At 28.1% G+C, this 22,831-nt stretch overlaps 1 protein-coding gene across 1 annotated transcript; it reads right to left on the reverse strand.

Annotated features, from left to right (window-relative positions):
- Positions 1–1,404: 1,404 nt before the first annotated feature.
- Positions 1,405–21,254, reverse strand: LOC136971398 (NF-kappa-B-repressing factor). Its single transcript, XM_067265847.1, has 7 exons — positions 20,948–21,254; positions 19,079–19,179; positions 16,879–17,485; positions 14,945–15,068; positions 8,091–8,248; positions 6,742–6,915; positions 1,405–1,840 (listed from the first exon to the last, which is right to left on the reverse strand). Exons 1-7 carry the CDS (start codon positions 21,103–21,105, stop codon positions 1,672–1,674), a joined length of 1,491 nt encoding a protein of 496 aa, XP_067121948.1. The 5' UTR covers positions 21,106–21,254; the 3' UTR covers positions 1,405–1,671.
- Positions 21,255–22,831: the final 1,577 nt, after the last annotated feature.

Raw genomic sequence — 22,831 nt, forward strand, 5'->3', positions numbered from 1 at the left:
AAAGGTTTTGACTGATTAGAGCTCACAGCAAACAATGAAGGAGTTAGCAGAGAAGCTGAATACATTCTAATCAACCATCAATCACCACCTACAAAAACTAGGGAAGGTGAGAAAAGCTGGGAGTTTGAATTCCTCATAATCTCAGTGAATGGAATAAGGCTGATAGAAGGCTTAGCAAGAAAGCAAGATAGCTTCTATCTTGGCAAAAGATGAACCTTTTTTTTGGCAAAAATTTTTATGGAAGAAAAATGGAAGCCACATTAAAATGTCATTTGAAAAACGACAATGGGTTGATAAGGATCATTGATTGGCCTCAATAAAACCCCAAGTCAGTGTGCAAGAAAAATTTTAGGTGTACAGTGGGATTGTCAAAATATTATTTATTTTGAGTTGTTACTGTACAATGAAACTTACTGCAAAATATATACTTTCAACAGTTAGAGCAGCTTCAGCTAAAACTTCAAGAAAAGCATCTTGCACATAACAGTAAAAAGGTCATCTTATTGTGTGGCAATGCAAGGCTACACACAGCAAAGATTACACAAGAAAAAAATTTTGAAGTTTGGTTGGTCTGTTTTGCATCATCTGCCAAATTCACCAGACCTGGCATCAACAGATCCATATTTTCCAGGCATTGCAAAACACTTTAAATAGGCAACACTTCCAAAATGATAATCAGGTTCAAGAGTTTCTTGATTCAAAACCTTCAGAATGTTATGCAATGGAAACTGGTAAGAAATCATCAGAATGAGGATGATTATATATTATATTAAACTCTGTAGTACATTTCATTGACAAACAAATTTTATTTTAGAAAATGGAACTTATTTATGACTCAACTGAAATAGCAAAAGGCATAGTCAGGAAGTCAGTTTTGATAGAGCTAGATACTTTTTTCATTTATATTAAATGCAATAATTACAAAATTTAAAGACTAAACAATGCAAAAAAAGGAAGATTTTCCGTGTAGTCTTCTATTCATTCACTCACAACTGTCATTATACATTTAACAATAACAAAGTCAACCTTTCTTTAGAGTCTCTTCTCCATCCATAAAGCATGCAAATTATCTAATAATTCCTCTGGTGACAAAGACTTGTAAAAATAATTTTTGATAGTAAATTTATTGCACTTTATTATAATAATTCATGAAAAACTGGTAAGAAAATCTATTTATGAAGTAGTCGTGTTATAAATGGCATTTGCTGAATAATGAGACATTGAAAAATTTAATTTGAATATATTCAAAATAAATCTTTAGATAGCAATTAGATAACAATAATTAATTAAATTTCATAAAGAAATATTTTGTCTTTTTTTTTTTTTTAATTTCTGAAATATGAAAATATTATAATGAAAAATTTTAAATGATGCAGAGAGTAAAACTAATTTCAAAAAGAAATATAAAAAGATAAAAGATGTTCTTTTTAATGAACAAAGATGATAACCAGTTACAGCATATTTAAGCAAAAGCAAAATTTTGTTCTTTGCTTAAAATCTGTAGAACATTCATCAAGTTTTACTTCAGTCTCTAAATTAAGACATATCTATAAATTATATTATGATACAAAACTAGATTACATTTCAATTTAAATTTTGAATTGAAAACATGTATAATTTAATAAACATAATGAAATATTTAAAACAACATTAATAAAAAAAGCATCTTTATTAGGAGTCATTTCCTGGTTTCAATAATTCATATTTGTCGGTCTGTCCACCACATCTAATAAGATAGCATAAAAGTTGGACAGGTTTAAATCGCCGACTCAATACAGAATGCCGATCTGGTCCCTTACCACCTTTACTTGTACTTTTGAGGGAGTAGGTCTGTGCTATCCTAAAATATTAATAGCAATATGATACTGAATTTATGAATATAATTTTATAAAAATATATATTAAAAACTAGTATATAATTTATATAAGCTTAGATGTTTAATTAAATACTCATATAAACACACAAAGCAATGTTTATATTTTTGTATGTGAAATAAATCACATATTATACAATTGTTCAGTGCAGTATGATGTGCTTACTCTGAATAGAAATTTAATTTTCAATTTTGATTTTAAATTATTCAGAAAATTAACAGTTATCATTGTATAAAAGTAAAAATTTTTAACATAAAATTTAATTTTTTCTGTGAGAAGTAAACAAAACTATTTCCAGGTTAAAAATTCCTTTACTGTGGTAAAATCAACACTTCACTGTTAATCAAATAATCACTTTTTATGACAAATTTTAATTGTGTTCTTTTGGTGAAAGGAATTTTATAACAGTATTTAAAAACGTTCTATTTACCCAAAGAAGACATCTTTGCTATGAAAATACTTGTTTTGTTATTGCTGAAGTGATAATTCAATTAACAGTAAAGTCTTAATTTTACCTCCATAAAGGAATTTTTAATGGCAAAAGAGATTTTGTTTACTTCTCATATAATTATTCACATGCAGAATATTTTATTTAATGAATTTTTTCTATTTTGGAATGTTTTTCAATTAGAATAGATACATATATTAGTTTTAAATCAAAATAATTTTTGATTTTGGATCACGACATTAAAAAATTTTTATATTTAATCATCCAATAATTAACTATTTGACATCAGAATTGTTTTCTAAATTAAATTGCACTTCAGACATTGCCAACAAGTTGACCTTTGACTGCAGCATCAGTTTCAGTTGATTGCAGATAGTATGGCCTGTTAAAACATGAAAAACATTTTTAATTTTCAAAGAGAAATCTTTTTTAGTTTGTTTTTTAACTACTGCTGTGAGTTAAGTTAGTAGTATTGTGCTCTGTGAAATAACATATAGTCATCCTTTTTTGTGATGACAACATAGTGAAAATCACATTTACAGATGATGCTGAACAAACAACACAAGGCAGTGGAAAGTGATTGTGTAGGCCAGTGATTCCCAAACTTTTTCGATCCACCACCCCTTTGTTCCATAAAGTTATATTCAATGCCCCCTAACCCATTTTCTCTTGTGTGAGAAAGGATTGGAAATATTCTTAGGAAAACTTTTCTGTGAATCTCACACTTTGTGCCCTTACTGTACATTGTTCTCAACATCTGGAAACCATTAAACGCAATGTTTCCTCTTATCAGTTTAACAGAGAAAAGGGAACGGCTGTCAGTGACCCCAACTTTTGCCTTTAGTCACCGTTCAGTGCCCTACCTCCAGCACCCCCTAGATTTACTCACTGCCCACAAGGGCGCGTTATCGCCCACTTTGAGAAACACTGGTATAGGTGATTGTATCTAGGTTAAGTTGTTATTTTTGAAATTGCATTTTTATGCCCTTAACAATTTCAGTTTTGTGAAAAATGAACGTGCCAAATAAGAACAAAACATTTTAATTTCCACAATGAATAAGGAATAAGATACCTTTCTTTATGATAATTTTTTTATGATTTATGTTAATATGTTTAGATCAGGAATACTTATTATTATTGATTTACTAATGAATACATCAAGGAAAAAAAGTTTATTGGATTTTCACTTTTAGACAATTCAACTTAGGGTGTCTGTCACTGGATGTAAACCATCCAGAGTTTTGAAAATCATTATTTTGAAAGAAGAAATCATGCTATCTTTGGCTCTTCATTATTAATTAAGTCAAAGATTAATGGACAGCATAAGTTAAACTATATAGATTCAACAATAGACATTCCAGACTGAAATTAAAGTAGTTACACATAAATTATGTGATTAATGTTATACAATCTTATTTATTGCAACAACTTAAACTATTATGACACTTTGAATTGCACAAAAGTCCATTGCTTTTACAACTGCATTTAGTCATGGAACACTTCTTTTTGCAATTACAGAGTATAGCCTTGCCCTCCACTTCTCGAATTAGTTGCAGCTGCTTCTCTCAGTGACATTTCTTGAGAAAAAATCTCATCTATGGAAAGTAACTTTTCTTTATAAATTACAAACTGATTACAGGTATAAAGCTGCTTGAGGGTACCATTTTTGTTTGCTAGTTTATAAAAGTCGAAGTCTTCTATTCCAACAACAACTGCCAACACATTTCAGGCATCTGTACGACCACTGTTGACATCAGGGACTTGTATTCGTACGGTATCACCAATTTGAGCAGGAGGAGATTTTCTTTTTGAGGTTTGTAACATTTTCATTGCTTGCAGTAGAAGATTCTCTTTCGCAGCTGCTCTTTTTATAAAAATAAACTTGTGTTGTTCAGTCAGGGCTTGATATGAAGACATGGTAGGTTGCAGCTCCTCTTTAATATTTTCCTTTGAAATATGGTTTTCAGTATGATCACTGCTCAAATTTTTTTTAAAAGTGTTAACAATTTCTTTGAGCTGTTCTTTGGCTTCAATATTTGCGATTTGCTTGCCAGACAAAGATGATGACGCTATGCCTCTTTTTGATTTAACACCAAACAGTGCTTCATAAAGACTCTGGAATATTCCTTCATGGTATGTTGTGTTCTTCACAAATTAAACAAAGGGCAAACCATCTGACCATTTATTTGTATTGTTATCATTTATCCATGCAGATAACATATTCTGTATACCCTGATTAGCCCATTCAACTGAGTTTCGTGTTGGACTATGACAAGGCTTTCCGTGAACTATCTTAACATCTTTCCACATAGCGCATAGTTTGGATATGACTCAATTACTGAATTCCCTACCATTATCTCAATGAAATATAGCTGGGGCACCAAATGTTAAAAATATTTGAAGAAGGTGATATGCTACTTCTTCAGCTGTCTTAGTTTTTAAAGGTCAAATTTCATTAAATAATTTTGATATACCATTATGAACCTGTAATTGCCATCCCTGTGTGATTGCAGGTCTATCAAATTGACTTGACAGCTTGAGTTTAACTCCAAACTGACCATTGGTTTTACAACAATACCTTTTTTAAATGCACTATGTTTCATTTGACATTTGTTTACATAAATTTAAATACAACATTGCAATTTCATATGTAATATTTTTGTATTTAACTTGCAATTCTTTAAGCATATGTGTTCTTTCATCACGGCCTAATCTGATATGAGTTTCGAATAGTATACTGAACAATTCATTATTGGTAACATAATACTGTATATTCGTTCCACCTGGTTTTAATGGCACAATTAACTTCTCTTCCTCGTTAATTTTTAAAATGTCAAAACATTTTAATCGTCTGTAATCTAAAGGTGTATTGCACTTAGTTTTAGCAGAAATCACTTCAGAAAGTATTTTAAAGTACTTTTCTAGAGAAGAATAAAAACAATTTTCTTCTCATTTTCTTGCAATTAATGCATTAACTTTTCAAAAAAAGATCACAGTTCACTGCAGTAGCCATTCAATATAAATTAGAGTATCGGATAAAAAAATAAAAATTAAACAAACGTTGCATGCACAGCAAACCTTGCATAAAACTGACAAGCAGCAGAGTGTTTGAGAGTATAACAAATAGATGCCATGTGACTTCAACTGTGGCACAGGATTTGGTGAGGGAGAACAATGGATTTGGCGTTTTTGTTGCTTCTTTCTGGCTATGTCTTCTCAACTTGTCGTTTTGACTGCCACCAGAGCTTTTTTATGCTTGTCGACATATACCGGCAATGGTTTGAATGTATAATAATATAACCAAATATTTGGTCTTTCACCAAAGTATGTGGTATGTGTCGACATTCACTGGAGAATATTGACATTCTCTACTTTTGGTCTTTCACGGTAACATATATATCTTATACAGTAGAGCATCGTTTATCCAAAAGCCAGTTTTCCAAACGCTTTCCAGTCGGACTGTGTCGTGCTGAATCGAACGTTTCTGATACTAGATTAACTACTAAAGTATAATTTTTTTGTTTTTACATTTTTCAATATATTGATTTTGTTTTACAAAATAAAGAAATCATTTTTAACGACACAATAACCTCGATTATTATTATAAAAATTTTCGTTAGGCTTAAAATCGATGAAAATTTGACACGAAGCGACACGCAATGGAGAAAAATTTCAACATCGGATAGGTTAATATATTTCTCCGTACATAATCGGTTATCCGAAAAAATCAGTTATCCAAACAACCCCAGTCCCCAATTGATTCAGATAAATGACGTTCTACTGTATAAATAATTTTCTGGATATTTTTCAGAAATTTCATGATGATGGTTTTATATTGGCTAACTATATGATTCAATCATTTCAATATGCTGATGATCTGGTGGTATTAATAATATCCAAGATTCTGATAGAATAAATATAATCTAATCTATTTTATACATTTTAGAAAATCTTAATAATAGTAATTATTATTATATTCTATATAAGATAAATATTATGATATTCCATATATTGTAACACTGCAAAAACTAGTAACTTTAAACTTTTATTTATTTATTTCAAGGGTCTAATAAAAAATGCATATCAAAAAACAGTTACCAAATAAAAATTATTGACTTTTAGCCCAAGTATTATTACTTGCATTTAAGGAGGCATAGTAATCCAAATTCAAGTTATCTTAAATTAGTTCAACTAATTTCAATTAATCTATAAATGTGTCTTATAGATTGTATCCAAATTCTTGAAATCTACAATACATAATCCATTTTAACAAATCTATTCATTTAAGAATTTAACAACTACAGGTAAATTAATGTAATAAATCTTGAAAAAGAAGTTCATAAACCAGAAATATTTTAAGCAGAAATATATATTTATATTTATACGTATATATAAAATAATAAATCAACTTTAAAATACCTGTGTATTTCCTTTCTTTCTTCTTTAGTAAATTCAGAAGAAAATACTAAATCAGCATCAGTATCAGATGATGCATAATTTGCAATAACTTTTTCCAACTGACTAATAAATTCCTTTGTTACTTCTCCTGTTTCAGAAAATCCAAGTCCTTGTCTTTTATATGATTCATTGTTCCTAAATAGATTATAAATTCTATATATAGTAATATTCTAGAATTTTAATTTATTCACATAAAAATTACAATACAAAAATAAAGTCTACATTAAAATACATCTTTCACACTTTTTTCAGCATCTCTTCTATGTATTAAAACAAATGTTTTTGGCCTCCTTTAAGGGGACCAGCCTCAGGTTTTAACTGATAGAACTTGGAATATTTAAACTGAAAGTTCACAACACTTTCCATGAGCATTTTATTATTTCAAACATAAAATTCAAAAACAAACATATAATTTATTCTAAAATTTTTATTTTAAAATTATAGAATAAATTATAAAATACATAAACCACAGATGTAACAATGAATCAAAGCTTACATACAAACAAAGGTTACAACTTATGTTTAAGAAGTTGTTTTGTGTTGTTATCATATAGCTACCACGAATTATCAATTACTGACTGCCAACCATTGATACTGTGTCTCTATCATTATACTGTAGTTCACATACTTCCCTGTTTTAGAAGTAATGAATATATTATAGGCCTCTGATGATCTTATTTTCTGATTATCAAACTTTCCTTAAATGATAATTTTAAAAATCCAACAATGAGTTGCATAACTTTCCTGCTGAAAAACAGTCAAACTTCCATATTACAAACTTCTATACAATGAATTTCTCCTTATAACAAATTTTTGCATTGCACACTGCTCTTTCAGTCAAAAATATATGTAAATTGCTTCTAAATTTCTATATAATAATTTTTTAAAAATTTGTACAGGACCATTGATCATTAAAAGTCAATTACTCCCTCTACAAAATTTTTTTTGTAGCCATAGCGAATAAGACAGAAAGATTCAAGATAAAAAGTTTATCTGTGTATTATCTGCATTGATAAATAAATCTTATGTTGATAATACTTTTGAGGTTTACACTATTAAAAATTTTCTTTAGTACATCTCTAAGAGAGGATATCACAGAAATACCAACTTCCACTGTAGTCCTAAAAGGGCTTAAAAAACAATGTTCTCTTAATATCCAAATGATATTCATTTCTGGCAGATTAGTTATTGTTTTTTATCTATATTATCAGCATGTTTTAAATCCAAACATTTAATAATTATGCTAAAATATAAAGTAATATAAAAATATTAAACAAGGTATCTTCTAACTAATATTAAACATTTCTCACCTAGCATAAACTGCAGAATCGAGTGAATTATTATTATCCCAACCCATCTTTTGAAGAAGTTTATATCCAACATTACTTTCAGCAATGGCATTCCCAAGAGCGCATTTTTGAAGCTTTTCTCTTGAGACAATCTGTTCACTTTCTGTATTTTTTTTAATCTACAAAAATAGAACTTAGTCAGAACAAACAGTCATTATTTAATGGTTAATAATAAATAAATTAAGACATTTTAGATTCTATAAGTTTTCATACAATATATCATATTTTTTGAGTCTTCTTTGTTTCATCTTACAATTTTAATGTTTTAAAAATTCAAAGGAGATTCAAAAATGTTTTTTAATAAAAAGAAAAAATCTGCAGAATCATTATTTACAAGCAGCAAAGAATATTAATTTGTTGGTTTAAATGCATTTGTGGGTACCTATAATAAATACCTATTAAAATTAGATCAATCATATGGTATACAAAGCAATTTCTCTAAATTTACTTAAAAATTAAAATTACAGTGAATAAGTTTCAATAAATTTATTGGATATCCTAAAGACTAATTCTAACTTTAATAAATGTTTTACTATACACAGTATATAAATAAATTTAAAATCTATTTTATTATACTATTTTACTTATATTTGCTATTTTAAAATTTATGTTTACAATATAATATTGAGTAGCGTTTATATCTATTTTTAACACATCTGCACGCACCTGCACTAAAAAGTTCTCATGCTTAATATTCAGATCATTAAACTTAATTTAATTTTAGTATAATTTATTAACTACCAAATAGATTAATATTAATTTTGATTAAAGTTAAATTGTTATTCAATTATATTTTATATAAATATATAACAGTAGGGAAACAGTAAACAATTTTTGTTTTTTTAAATTTTATAATAGAAGCAGTCAACTAAATGCACTTTGACAGCTGCACTTAACTCTAGTCCAGTGATTCTCAAAGTTACATGTCTGCAGACTTAATAAACTACCTATGTCCCTATTTGCTTCTTATCCTGTAAAAAATAACCTCGGGTATTGTACATGCAACAATTTGGTTTATTCAGTAACCTAAAATGAGATAAATGGTGCATAAAAACAGCATGAATTTGCATTTTAGAAAATTACCAATTGGCATATACTCACAGATCTTCAGTGGTCCTTAGACCATACTTTGAGAATCACTGTTTTAATCAATATTGGAAAGAACCAGGAATAACAATGGAATTATATTCATATACATTAACACATAAAAATGAAACAAATGAAAAAAAGTGCAAATTAATAACTGAAAATGTAATGTATCATTCAATGTACATTTTTGTCATCATCAGCCAGATTGGGTTTATTTTTTGTGATTTATGTGGTAAAATCAAATAATTTATGTATTCTAATATAAAATTTTTATCATTTTTGCACAAATATAATAATTTTACCTAAACTTTTCTACTTAAAACTTTTGAATAGTCAGATGTCTTGTACAAATAGCAACATTAGTGTTCAAGAATTTGTGGTTCACAAATTATGCTTTCACTAGCATCTAGTTGAAAATAAAATAGCCATAAAAACAATTTTTTAATATTAGCTGTATTTTATGACCTTTATATCCATGTTCTATAGTTTGACAAAGTCTTCAATGAATACAGATAAAATATTTTATCATTATTATCCATCTGTGATTATGGAAACTAATTTGAGTTTCTTACAAAGGGACGTCTGATACATAAGTAGCATTTCAATGACTTTTTGCATATCATATGTTTTCCAAGAATTTTGATCAAAATATTTTCATATGTCTATTTATCTTATGAGAACAAAAATGCTGAAACATGTAATGAGGAATCTTGAATAAATGATTTCTGTACAATTGTGAGTCTTTTGGCAAGATGAAAATATATAAAATCTACATTTTGGATAATCTTCACAATTTGAGTTTATTTTGGAAAAATTCAATTAACTGTTCCTTTACATTTTGTAAACCTACTCAAATCTCTAAAAGTATTAGTTCAACATTCACTATGGCATCTATAGATATTTAATATAATAGATATTTGCTCTATAATTTAGATATAACATTCAGTATTTAAATTTCTATAGACAGATTATCTACAGATATTTATTCCATAATTTGTTGAACAGAAAAGAATGAATTGAATTTCTTCAATGTTGTTATCAAAAGTAATTAAGATAAGTTTCTTTACAAATCCATTATTTTATTCCTGCCTGTAATAATATTAACATTATAAATGTTATAAAATGTTATTCAATATATTTAAGTGAAAATATCTGTTAATCAGAACCCAAACAGCATTGTAAAAGAATTCAACAGATTTCTTGCCTTACAGATAGATATATCAGAAGTTCTGCTCTATTTTCAAAAATTCTTGTCAACACTTTTCCTCTTGAAAGCAATCTAAGCTCTGTATGATGTAACAACTCAGTATCTTTGCAATTTGTTGAAAAATAAAAAATTTTCAAAGCTTTTCCTTTGGTGGAATTCACTACTGTATATGAATTGCAATCTGTAAAATGGAATCTAGTTCAAAGGATAGAGATTTCCTTGTAAGAGCATGGCAGTGTAGGAAACAATGCACCATTGCAACATTTTAAATTGTTTTTAATCTTTCAATGAGACTGCTTTACATCTTGTCATCACCTCTGTGCTGTCATATCATATGGCGATACAGTTTGTCAATATTGTATCTGTACTTTGCATAACCATTTTGAATAAACATTTTCCAGTTGTGTTAGTTTCTACTGCTTTACAAAATAAAATAGAGTCCTACAAACTTGACTTAATGTGGACTGAGAAAGTAATGAGTTACTGAAAATGATAAGTTTTATAAATAACAAAGATGCTATTCTGAATAAAGAAATTATCGCAAGGGTATTATATGTGCAAATTTATTAACTATGTACCAATAGAAACTATTTTTATTACATTTGTAGTTAAATTTTAATTTTAAAAATATTGGCTACTTGATGGCTACTTTCAAGTTAATGATGTTCATGCCATGGTGTTTTGCATGGCACCTTGTAAAAGAAGTTATATGCTTTGTTAATGCATAGAATTGCTGCTATTATTGAGTATTGTCAGGGAAGAATAACAACTTACTTGATCCTAGTGTTAAGTTATAGAGGTAAACTCTAGGTATTTTTATTTATTTATTTTGAACAACACAAGTTTTATGGAATGTCGAGTTACCAGGACTCTACTGTATCTTCAACAACATTCTATGAATCATGTGATATAAGGCATAGGAATTATACAAAATTAGGAATATCTATCTATTCATCAAACTGTTAAGAGAAGTATGTGCTTCTAGTTTTATCAAGAATTTAATTATGAATATCTTTGACTATATCATAGTCATTATAAAAAATAATATAATTCTTTATAATTAATATATTTTACATTTAAAAAGTTCAATTTTAATATAATCCTATTTTGAATCACAGAATATCATCTAGTAACTTCAGTTTAAAAGCAATATACAAATTATAATTAACGGATGATTAACACGTGTGGATACTTCTAGAATAGTTAGAGATAATGTTACTAATAGCAAATAACTTTATTACTTTAATAATTTCTCAAATTACACTTGATAAATATATTATTTTTTTAATTATTATACAGTTGAGGCTCATACAACGTGGGGATACATTACGCACTATAGGAAATAGCATTATCACATGATTTATGCAAGTTTAAACCTAGGCCTAAAAGTTGAGGGGGGGAAAACACATACCTCTGAAAAACAAAATTTGAATTTTGCATATGTACTATGCACATTGTACAGGAATTTACTGTATAATACAACTCAGGTATTTTAAATTAATGGATATATAGAAGTAATTTAAGTCCAATGTATAGAAGTAATTTTCAGCTCTTTTTGAAGGCAGATTGTAAGCCAAATTAGAAATTAGATTATTACTAATCAATAAAAGTACTAATGTCAATAATCTTTTGATTTTTCAAATGTTGGTTGACATTAGTAGTTTGTTTTATTGTGTAAAAAGCTTTATTTGACGTTTCTGATAGTCAGAGAAACAGATTTAAACTTTTACAATTAAATACATTGAAAATGCTACCAAAATCTTAGTATAAAGCAAATAAAAAAATTATTGAGTTAAAAATGAACTTGCATTGACAGACAATTGAACTGATAAATGAAACTTCTTAAGCCAATAAACCAACATCTGCTGTAAATAATCGGGCTAAATTTTGGATATATAATTAAAAGATTAGAAATAAATTTGGCACTAGAGGTAGGCGTTAGGCACCATCTCTTATTAATTATATATCCAAAATTTAGCCCAATTATTTATGGCAGATGTTGGTGTATTGGCTTGGGATACCAGGTTTGGTTTGATGTTTATTTGAAACTTCATAACATTAAAATGTTTTCAAAATTGAAAAAATCAAATGTAAAATAACAGAAATAATATGCAGAAACACCAAAAATCTCATAAAAAAGTTTCTTATCATGTGTATAAATTTCATAGGTAACAACTATGTTAATGAAATTATTTTTAATTCAAAGCTACACAAAAACATCATCTCTATACGTGGTCAGTCAAAGTCTCTCACACTTTTTCCATTCCAAAAGTACTGAAGTTATACTTAGTTAATATAGTTATACAGGAAATCATGTATAAAAAATCAAATGGAATCTTTAACAAATGTGAAACTTATTTTGAAGATCACTTTTACTTGTTATGAATTTGAAGGTTTTTTTTATTTATTTATATTTTTTTAAAGAATTACTATATTAGCCCAAATATAAGTCAACTCCTAATTTGAAATCCTTACTTTTACAATAAAAAAAAAAAAATTAAGATCCAAATATAAAATTGATCTTTTATTATTAATTTTATTTGCATACAAAAAATTAACAATTAAGACATAAAAGTTGGGAAAGTCATTGAAATAATACTTCAATCACTTTTAACTTAATCAGAACTTTATTGTCATCATTCCTGTTTTCTATTTCATTGTCACCATAGTCTTCAGTCTCCTCAAACAATAAATCACCCTCTGTCTTGTCCAAGTTGTTGGTAATGTTTCTTAAATCCTTTACAGTTGTGTCTTTACCAACAATCTTTCATAATTCTATTGTTTTAACTTTTAGAAGAATTTTTATTTCTTTTTATCTATGGGATTGACTATGAAAATTAGTCATGTTCAATTCCACTTTTCTTTCTTTTCAAACTTAATTTAGTTAAAAATACATATTTTTTCCTTAAATTTTCAACTATCTTCCTCAATTTTTGACAATTGTTGATTACTAAAATGAAGAAGTTACCAAATTAAAATTTTCATAGAATTTACTGAAATTGACTGATTCTATTGAATACAAAAAAAAAAAAAAAAAAAAGGCTTAGTGTAAATTGACTGTTTAAACACAATTAACTAATTGATTATTTTTAATTGTGCTAAACATTTAATTCCTGTGCATAGTTTGCAGGCTGCAGTATGACAGGTCACAACTTGGTTGGCATTTAGCATTGCTGAACAATCAATGCACCAAATTTTAAAACAACTTTCTCTGTTTAACACCTACCACATACAGCTATTAAAATCAAAGAAAACTTTAATCATTCAAATATAAGTCCAAGCATGAATATAGGTCAAAAGTGATTTTTTTTGTGTCCCTTTAAAACTGCATAAAACATGGAGTAAATATTACTCCATGTTTTACGCAATGTTAATATATCTTGAACATCTGTTTACTGTTTACCCAATGCTAATTAAGGTTTCAAGAGTCAATTAAACAAGTAAAATGAATTTAACAACTATCAGAAAAAAACATTATCTTAATACACGTTCAAAGTGTTTGCTCTCAGCAACAATAAAATACTGGCATAGATGACCTTGAAAATCATTTTCAAGGTCAAAATATTCCATTGATTCTCCATCTATTACTTACTATATAACCTTAACAAAATTAATATAACTTCAGTACCTTTAGAATGAGAAAAGGCACAGCGGGATTTTGGCTCTTGCTATATTATTAAGTATCAGTTAATCATGATCATAATTTGTAAATTTTAATGAATATCTACTTTAATAAAATGTCTGATGTTCTATTTTGTTATGATTTAAATCTATCAAAAAAATAATAAGTAAAATGAAACTGATGATTGATATCAAAGATAATGGGATATCAAGTTGAAACTAATGTATTAAATACAACAAATTTTTTTTATTGAAACTATTCAAGGGTGATTCAACTCCAGACCAGAATTTCAGTAATGATAATAGTACTGTTTGTATTACAAAGTCTCAATTTACGTTTCTTTCTCTAAGTATTCTCTCCACATGCTGATAATTCTCCCATCATTTTGACAATGACACTAGAGTGCAGAATGTCTTTTGGTGGGTGTTACAGCATGGCCCTAAACACAGTGGAGGAGCAATTAATTGGCTTGGTTGGGATATTTTGGATCATCTGGTCTAGAGTCTGGATCTATCACTGTATAGTTATCACCTGTTTGGGCTTTTGAATGAAAGTTGTCAAGATAAGAAATTTACTCAGAACACTGAAGTCTCTGCCTTCAGCATGACACACTCTGAAGTCAGAGAGTTCATCATGCAGTAGCTCTGACACCAGCCAAAAGACTTCTATTCTACAGGCATAGTATTGTTGCAAAATTAATGGGAGAAGTGTCAGTGTGTGGAGTGAGAGTACCTAGAGAAACATAAATGGGAACTATGCAATATATACAGTTCCATTTCCATTACTGAAATTCTGGACAGAAACTGAATAGCACTTGTATAATCTAAATGAATATTTCTATATAAAATACTGAATCTTTTTAATATTTCACATAAACTAAATTTAAGTTTAACAAACCATCACTGTATAAGCTTCTCTCTTCAAATTTTCCAGCGCAATATCTGCAGCTCTATTTCTAGCCATTTGTTTTGTTGTTCCCGTTCCTTGGGCTAGGAGTGATTTATTGAATATTAAATCACAACTGTAAAATATAAAAACTAATTATATACATATTTGTTTTTTAATAATCTGAAAGGAAAATAGAATAAAATGAAAGATTTGTTTGCATATTTTAGAAATTTAAATAAATATGAATATGATATTACAGTGGAACCTCACTTAACGAGCATAATTCGTTCCAGAATCTTACTCGTAATGCGAAACACTTGTTAAGCAAAACAATTTTTCCCATAGAAATTAATGTAAAATACAATAATGTGTTCCACGCCGAAAAATGCTCAAATGTTTTATATATAACATTTATTCAAAAAAAAAAAATTGTACAATATACACTGTTAAGGAGCGTGAATCATCATCATCATTTCTTCTAGCACAGAATGAACCATCCTGAAATGAGAATTAGATTTGCAGAAACAAAAAAAATCATAGCTAATATGTTTGATAAACACTCTAAACGATATGCCAAATTCTTGGGTTACGTAAAGGCTATAATTAAATATTAGAAATTAATTAATTTGACTAGAGGTAAGCAGTTATGTTTCCATCTTGTATTAAATTTAATAATTATAAATAGTTAATTTTTAATTCAGACATTTCTAAAATTTAATTTGGAATCGGTCATTAAATTTAATGAACCAAGAATTGGGCATATCGTTTGGCATGTTTATTATATAACAGGCTATGGTTGTTGATGTTTATAAGTAATGTGTGAGCACAAGTTTGGAAAAATATGTGATTACAAGCGACACTAAGATGCTAGTGGAAGGAGTACTAAACACAGACTGATGGAGCATGCCGCATGCGCACAATTCAGGACTTCCCCTCTCCTTGTCACTCGTTATGCGAAATATCACTCGTTAAGCGAGGCACATTTTTTCAATTTGTTTTGCTTGTTATGCGAAATACTCGTTGTACGAGGTGCTCGTTAAGCGAGGTTCCACTGTATATAATAATAAATCATTTGAATCATATTCTAACAATTTGGTGTTATAAAATTCTGCAAAATGAATGAAACTTTATTAAAACATTGTTCCTTGTTCTTCGGAATTTACTATCCATGTACTCAAACCTCATTTCCTAAATTTTATCATCTTCATTCAAACTTCAATTTTATAAAAAATACAATTTTGGAATAACTGATAAAAAATTGGATTAAATATTATTTACAATCATTTATATTTTAAGTATTCATTCAATTCAATCAATCAATTTAATTCAATTAATAATTATTCAATGTTACCCAATTATTAATTAAAATAATTGTGTAGTGTTAAAATTTTATCATTTTGTAAATTATTAAAATTTAAGCTTTCACATTTCATATTTTGCTGTTCTAAATTGTAAAAGAATTAAGAATTGAGGAAGTGGACAACAAGTAAGTAAAATTTACAGAAAAGTAGCTAGACCCTTTCAAATCATAAGTTCAAATGTTGTTTTGAGAAGAGACACTAGTTGTTGAACTATAAAAGTCTAAGTAAAAACTATAAACTACCCAACACACCTTATCTCACTGAGAATTATTTATTGTTGGGTAGTTTAAGATAATCTAGTTGGGTATTAATTAAGTAAAAACTATAAATATTCAAAATCATAGTAGTCAGAATGATCTGTGGAAACATTCTCTTCTGTAAAATTTTATGTTTATTATTTATTTATCAATAACTTAAATTATATTACTATTTTGTATATTTATTTTATCATTATTTCATTTATACTTAAACACTATGGAAATTTAACATGTAAATGTTAGTTTCAGCTTTTGTTTCAAACTGTTAATCATTTTTTTTATTTTCATGGCATTTTAGAATTTAAATAAATAAATATATAAATACCTTATAGTTATAGCATTTATATTTGAATATTTAAACACTATTGACACATTATTAAAAGATGCAGTTCTCATCATGACTTGAAATGAAGTACGTGAAGGATCAATGTAGAATTCATCTAAAATAACTATATTATGAATATTTGAATTTAGATTATGTACTACTAAAGTTTCATTTTGCTTTCTTGCTGCTACTATTTTCCTAGCCTTTCTTCTCCTTTTTCTAACTGATCCATGACGATTTTTCTTAACATTTTCAAAAGGTTTTGGAATTACACTATTCCTACAGATAATTTCAATTGCTTTAATATATGCTTGTCTTATAGCTTCTTGTTTTTTAGAACCATATGCATCAGTTATTAAATGTTCATCTATAAACAACCAGCAACGAAAACTTTTCTTCTTTTTATTAAATAAGCAATTTGTCCTTATATGACTCTTCATAACACTCATGTTAAGAACTTGAATAGGATTTTTTTCTTTCTTTTGAATTTTTATAATTATTTGAGAAAGATCTTTAAATAATTGTGAAATTTCTTCCTCGGACTTAAAAATTTTACACTTTTCAGGTACTGATGATTCTGTATCATCTTCATCGATTTCATGTTCACCTTAAAATAAAAATTATATATTTAAGAAACTGTAGATAAAAACCTAAACTAAATTATATAAATTAAATTGTTTATTTTAAAATGCATTTATTCACAGTATGATTCTGATTTACAAATACTTGATATATAAGAATTTGATATAACAAGCTGTTTCTTTACTCTCTCCCATTTATGAACACTGACTAATAATTCCGAAAACAAAAATTTTCATTCATAACTGTGATTGCATTGAAATTCTCGTGAAATCCTGATTACATGGTTCATAGGTTCTATTCCGTTTCCTTTGTTTCATACTGTGTATTCATTCATTAGTAGTAGGCATTTGTTCTAACACAACTGTGCAGTTTAGTACATTTTATCTCTACATTAGAAACTCTTCTACCTTAATAGCAATTTTATTAATTAAAAAAAATTTATTTTACTTTATTGCTTGCATTCTGCATACTAACTTTTATATTTAACTTTTCTTATTTTGTATTAGTTCGTTTATATCAATGAATAACTTAATCAACACTTTAATTGATAAGTAAAAGGTGTTTTGCAGAACTTTATTATTATTTGGAAAACATGGTAGTGTTATAGGGCCAGAACAAAATATAAATTTGATCATAAGAAATAAAGGAAAAAGCTCGTCCCTAATTAGAAAATTTTGATTTTTGAGTTTTTCAACATGATGTACATTGTAAATCACGATTACACTGTCTTATAAAATTTAAAAAATAAAATACTTCATTTTTATAAAAAGGTAATAAAACTTGGCATCATTGTTAATAAATAAATAAATTCTAGTTTCAAGAAGTCAACTTTTTATTAAATAAAAAAAAATTTTCAGTCAAAAACTGACCATTCTCAGCTTAAAACCATAGAAATAACAGTTTAGAACAGTATAATGTAGAATCTATGATACACCATTCTAAACTGTAAATTCTTAATAGTCAAGTTCTAACTGAAAACATTTCTTTTATTTAATTAAAAGTTAGTCTCCTGAAACTAGTAAAATTTATTTATTTTTCTGTAATAATTTATAAAATTTTAATTATAAAAAATTTATTTAAACACATACATATATATAAAAGCCACTATAGAGTATTGATGGAATTATATTTAATATTTTACCAAATAATATTCAATAAATATTAAAATGCAAAAATGCTAGAACAGTGATTCTCAACCTTTTTTTTGTCACAATACACTTTTAATAATTTAAAAAAGGCTGACTGTCATAATCATGGAATAGCTTAAATATACTAAAAATTTTTTACTAAATATCCTGTACTGAAATAGGGATGTATCTTACATGCTGTAAAACTATGGTATTTTTAGAAAGAGAACAATTTTATATTTGTATGTTTGTTATAGTTTTATGATATATTTACATTTGTATGTTATTATTTTAATTTTTTTTTTAAAATTTAAAAAAAATTAAAAAAAAATTCAAAACCTAAGTTAAAAAAAATTCAAAACCTAAAAGGAATATAAAATATATTTCGTCTGTTTTTAACAAATTAAAGAAAAACTTATTTCATCTTATTAAAAAATCATTTTATGCAAGTGAGTAATTTACAAATTTAAATATGAAATAATAATATATACCTTGAGTATCTATTGGTAATGGATGTTGTTCTTCTTGATAATCAAAATTCTCGAGTATTTTACTAAGTTCAACATATTTCTGCATTACTTCTTTTGAATACCTGTAAATATTATAAGCATTATTAAAATGGTTTCATTTACATAAATTGTATTTTCATTGGCATAAAATCGTAGGACGATTATTAAAAAATTATTTCTTTTGCTGGGACCTTTAACTTAGAGAGACTACTGTATTAAATATCTTAAGAATTGCAAACATCAACATAGATGACCAAAAATTGAATTGTTTTCATTCACATTTTCTAGAGTGTCAACAGGATACTTATCCTCATGGCAATTCTACTGTCTACAGGATTAATGAAATTTAATTTGTAATATTCCTGATAAAGGTTGGTAAAATTGTGGTGATGCAAGTCATTGAAGACCACATGTTATAAATAAAATACATTAAATTACTTTTCATTTTTGGTGTATGATCACAAAGACTATTTATTCACTTTTACTTTAATTTACAATATTGAGCCATCTATCTCCCTTTCTTAACAATGCTCACCAATCTTCTGACAATCGTGAATCCCAAAACAGTTGCGTGTATAATCCGTTTCCATTGTCTTAAATTATTAATTAAAACTAACTTACATTAGACTAATACTATTACTACTTAAATTAGAGAAGGTAAAGAAAGAAATTATGTTGCTATGGGATCCCTTTACTTTGTTCTGCGAGTTGGACACTTAAGGTGGCTACCACAGTTAATAGGGAAAATTTAATCTCACCATGTGGATACTCTTCGATGAGACGAAAATTCCACTCACAACCTTTCCTCTATTTCTTGATATAGTGTACCTTCGTTATAGCACTGCTCACTATACCACGCACTCAGTTATAGTGTGGGTGATAAGTTCAAACACGTTTATACAGGTCCGTGCAGCATTAGTGAGTAGTGCATTTTTATTGTTACTGCGTATTGAGTAATTGTATATGTATTGAGTTCCTGCATGTATTTTGAATAGTGTTTAATTATTGTATGCATGATGAGTAAAAGCTTACAGTGTGAAAGAAAAGCTTGACATTATTGCTAAAGTAAAGAGGTGAACCGTGTTACACTGCGCCACTCGGTTTAACGCGGTTCACCTTATAATGCGGGTGTTGTTTCCTGCCCAACATGCGCGTTATATTGGGGTCCACTGTATTACAAAATTCAAGCACCACTCTCATACGTCTCCATTGTGTAGATCTTTTTGGTGCTTCTTCCCCTTTGTCGCCACGTGCCTCTTCTCGCTCTCCCGACCAAGAATATCCCAAAAATCATCCTCCTACACCGTGACATCAGTCAAATGTCCCTTCTGGCCCAAAACTTCCCAAAAACAAACAATTAACAGTAGAAAGGGTTGAACAGGGGGAAATGATAGAGTTAGTTGGATAGATGAATGGAAAATGTATGGATTATCTATTTACTTAATAAAACATACATATATACGTCGTGGGGTTCACCACAAAATATGGCCGAAAACATTAAAAACTAGAGTTGTTACCGTAATTTATGGTTATTGAAGTGTTTTTAAGGAAACTTATACTGAATCAAGTATGCTTTCCAACATAATATCATACTTTTTTAACAGCTGAATTAATATACAGTCTAGTGTTTAATTCCTTTCATGTTTCCTATAACAAAATGATAATAATATGCTATCTGACATTCTAATAACATTGATCAATATGAGACTAACTACTCATAAATGATCATTATTCATAGCATTATCAAACAGAAGTGTAGTGTATCATGAATACTTACAATGTCCACATGTAGTAATATTGACTTCAATTAAGTCAAGCTGTTCTAAACAAAACATTTTAAAATACACTTACCTACATCCTAATACTTTAATATTCATATAAACCTGGGACAAACAAATTAACTGATCTTCTGAAAAGCTATTTTGATGACAAATAAGAAATTTCTTTCTTAATTTCCAATGTTCTTCGTGTTCCCAGGGTAAACGATACTTTTCGAAATCTTTATTCATTTCTTTCTTTTGGAAAGACTCGAAATATATTATATTAATCAGGTATTATAATGAAATGTCGAAGAATGTTACAACTTAGTTTTCATTGCTGTAATTCGTACAGTAATAACAACTCCGTTAACGAAATGGAAGCCATTTCTAAGACAAGATGCCCCCTTACGGTCTTTTTTTAAAATGAAAAATAAAGAAAAAAATATTTTTTTCATAAAACAAATAATTCATTCGATATTTAAAAATTATTTCTTTTCCATTTTTAAAATAAAAAAATATTAGGTTCCTCGAAAATCAAGTAAATAATTTTAACTGAGTTGAATATGATAACATACTGTATGTCAGAATTGCCAATGACAGCCGTGTTCAGTATCTCAAAATTCTTGCTAAGTCTAGTTATTGTTTTTTTTTTTTTTTTAACTCTTTCCCTCCTGTGGGCACTAAGAGAGCTTTTTTAAGCAAGCCCATTATGAATTCGGCCAGGCCCGACATTGGCGCAGGGGACTCGACAAATTCGGACGGACCACTCCCGAAAAATTCAGGGTTTTTCGACCCGTCCGGATTCCCAGGTCCTATATAACAATAGACTGTCACATTAGTTCGGCCGTTAGACTTTCTGTTAAGCAATTTAGCACAATATTTTTAAATGTAATGGATTTATTAAAGTTTAAAGTATGAATTATTGTTTAAATATATCATTTTCTGACATAATAAGCATAAATGCTTCCAAACGACATTGACTTAAATTATTACAAAATATTATAGCCTATTTTAATTTCGAAAATGATCTTTCGTAAGATAAAATAGAGTGGATGATATAGTTAAAACAAATTTAGATGTTAAAAATATATCATTAGCGAGGTTGAGGCCGAAGTTTTAAACACGAAAACGTGTACGTCGGACGTTGAACGCCGCTTTCCTGTAAGCCTAGAAGTTTGAAAATGGCGTTTGGAATGTCGAGCATGATTCCTCTGACTTTCCAAACGCCATTGTCAAACTTCTAGGCTTACAGGAAAGCGGCACTGAACGTACGACGTACACGTTTTCGCGTTTAAAACTTCGGCCTAAACCTCGCTATTTACATGCTAAAGTATGGAAATTAAATTATTGCAATACTGCATAACAACAAAGCATGCAATATTTACAATTTGTATTTTTAACATCTTCTGTTTCACCGGATTTTGGATCGTTATCTAAATCCGAAATCTGAATATTTAAATTAATTTTCGTATTAAATATAGTTAAATACAGAAAATATTAGTATGTATAGTCTCCTATATTTCTTCAGACTATACATACTAATAGTTTTCATTATCATCTTTTAGGGTTTCATTGAAAATAGTCTATTTATTTATTTATTTGCAAAGTGTAATACCACTCTGTAAAATTTCCCTGTTCACATTAGTATTCAATTTTTTTATTTATCAAACCTACTACAATTTCGATTGTATCAAATGAGGTTTTATTAATACTACATAAAATTTTATGAAAATTATTCGAATCTAAGCTATAAGTAATGAAAATCACTACAAATAACATTGTTCATTAAGTATCGAACTATTAAAGCTTGTTGCTTCACTTTTTACTCGATCGGAGATTACGTTATAAATTCGAAAATTGCCGCAAACGTTTACATTTTTGCTTCCTTTGCAGTGGCGTGCCGTGACATTTGATGATAGGGAAGCTGTTTTCTGTAAGAAGTCGACTTACAGGGGCAATCAATTAATTGCTCGTC

The sequence above is a fragment of the Centruroides vittatus genome, unplaced genomic scaffold (genome assembly GCF_030686945.1).
Source record: "Centruroides vittatus isolate TY-2023 unplaced genomic scaffold, ASM3068694v2 contig_250, whole genome shotgun sequence".
NCBI classification, from domain to species: Eukaryota; Metazoa; Arthropoda; class Arachnida; order Scorpiones; family Buthidae; genus Centruroides; species Centruroides vittatus.

What these genes read in the sequence shown, in the direction of transcription:
- LOC136971398 (XM_067265847.1), bottom strand. Translation starts at nt 21,105, where the DNA reads ATGAATAAAGATTTCGAAAAGTATCGTTTACCCTGGGAACACGAAGAA. An exon ending in ATTAAAGTATTAGGATGTAG is followed by an intron (nt 19,180 to 20,947) that starts GTAAGTGTATTT and finishes TAATATTTACAG; the next exon opens with GTATTCAAAAGAAGTAATGC. An exon ending in ATTACCAATAGATACTCAAG is followed by an intron (nt 17,486 to 19,078) that starts GTATATATTATT and finishes TTTTATTTTAAG; the next exon opens with GTGAACATGAAATCGATGAA.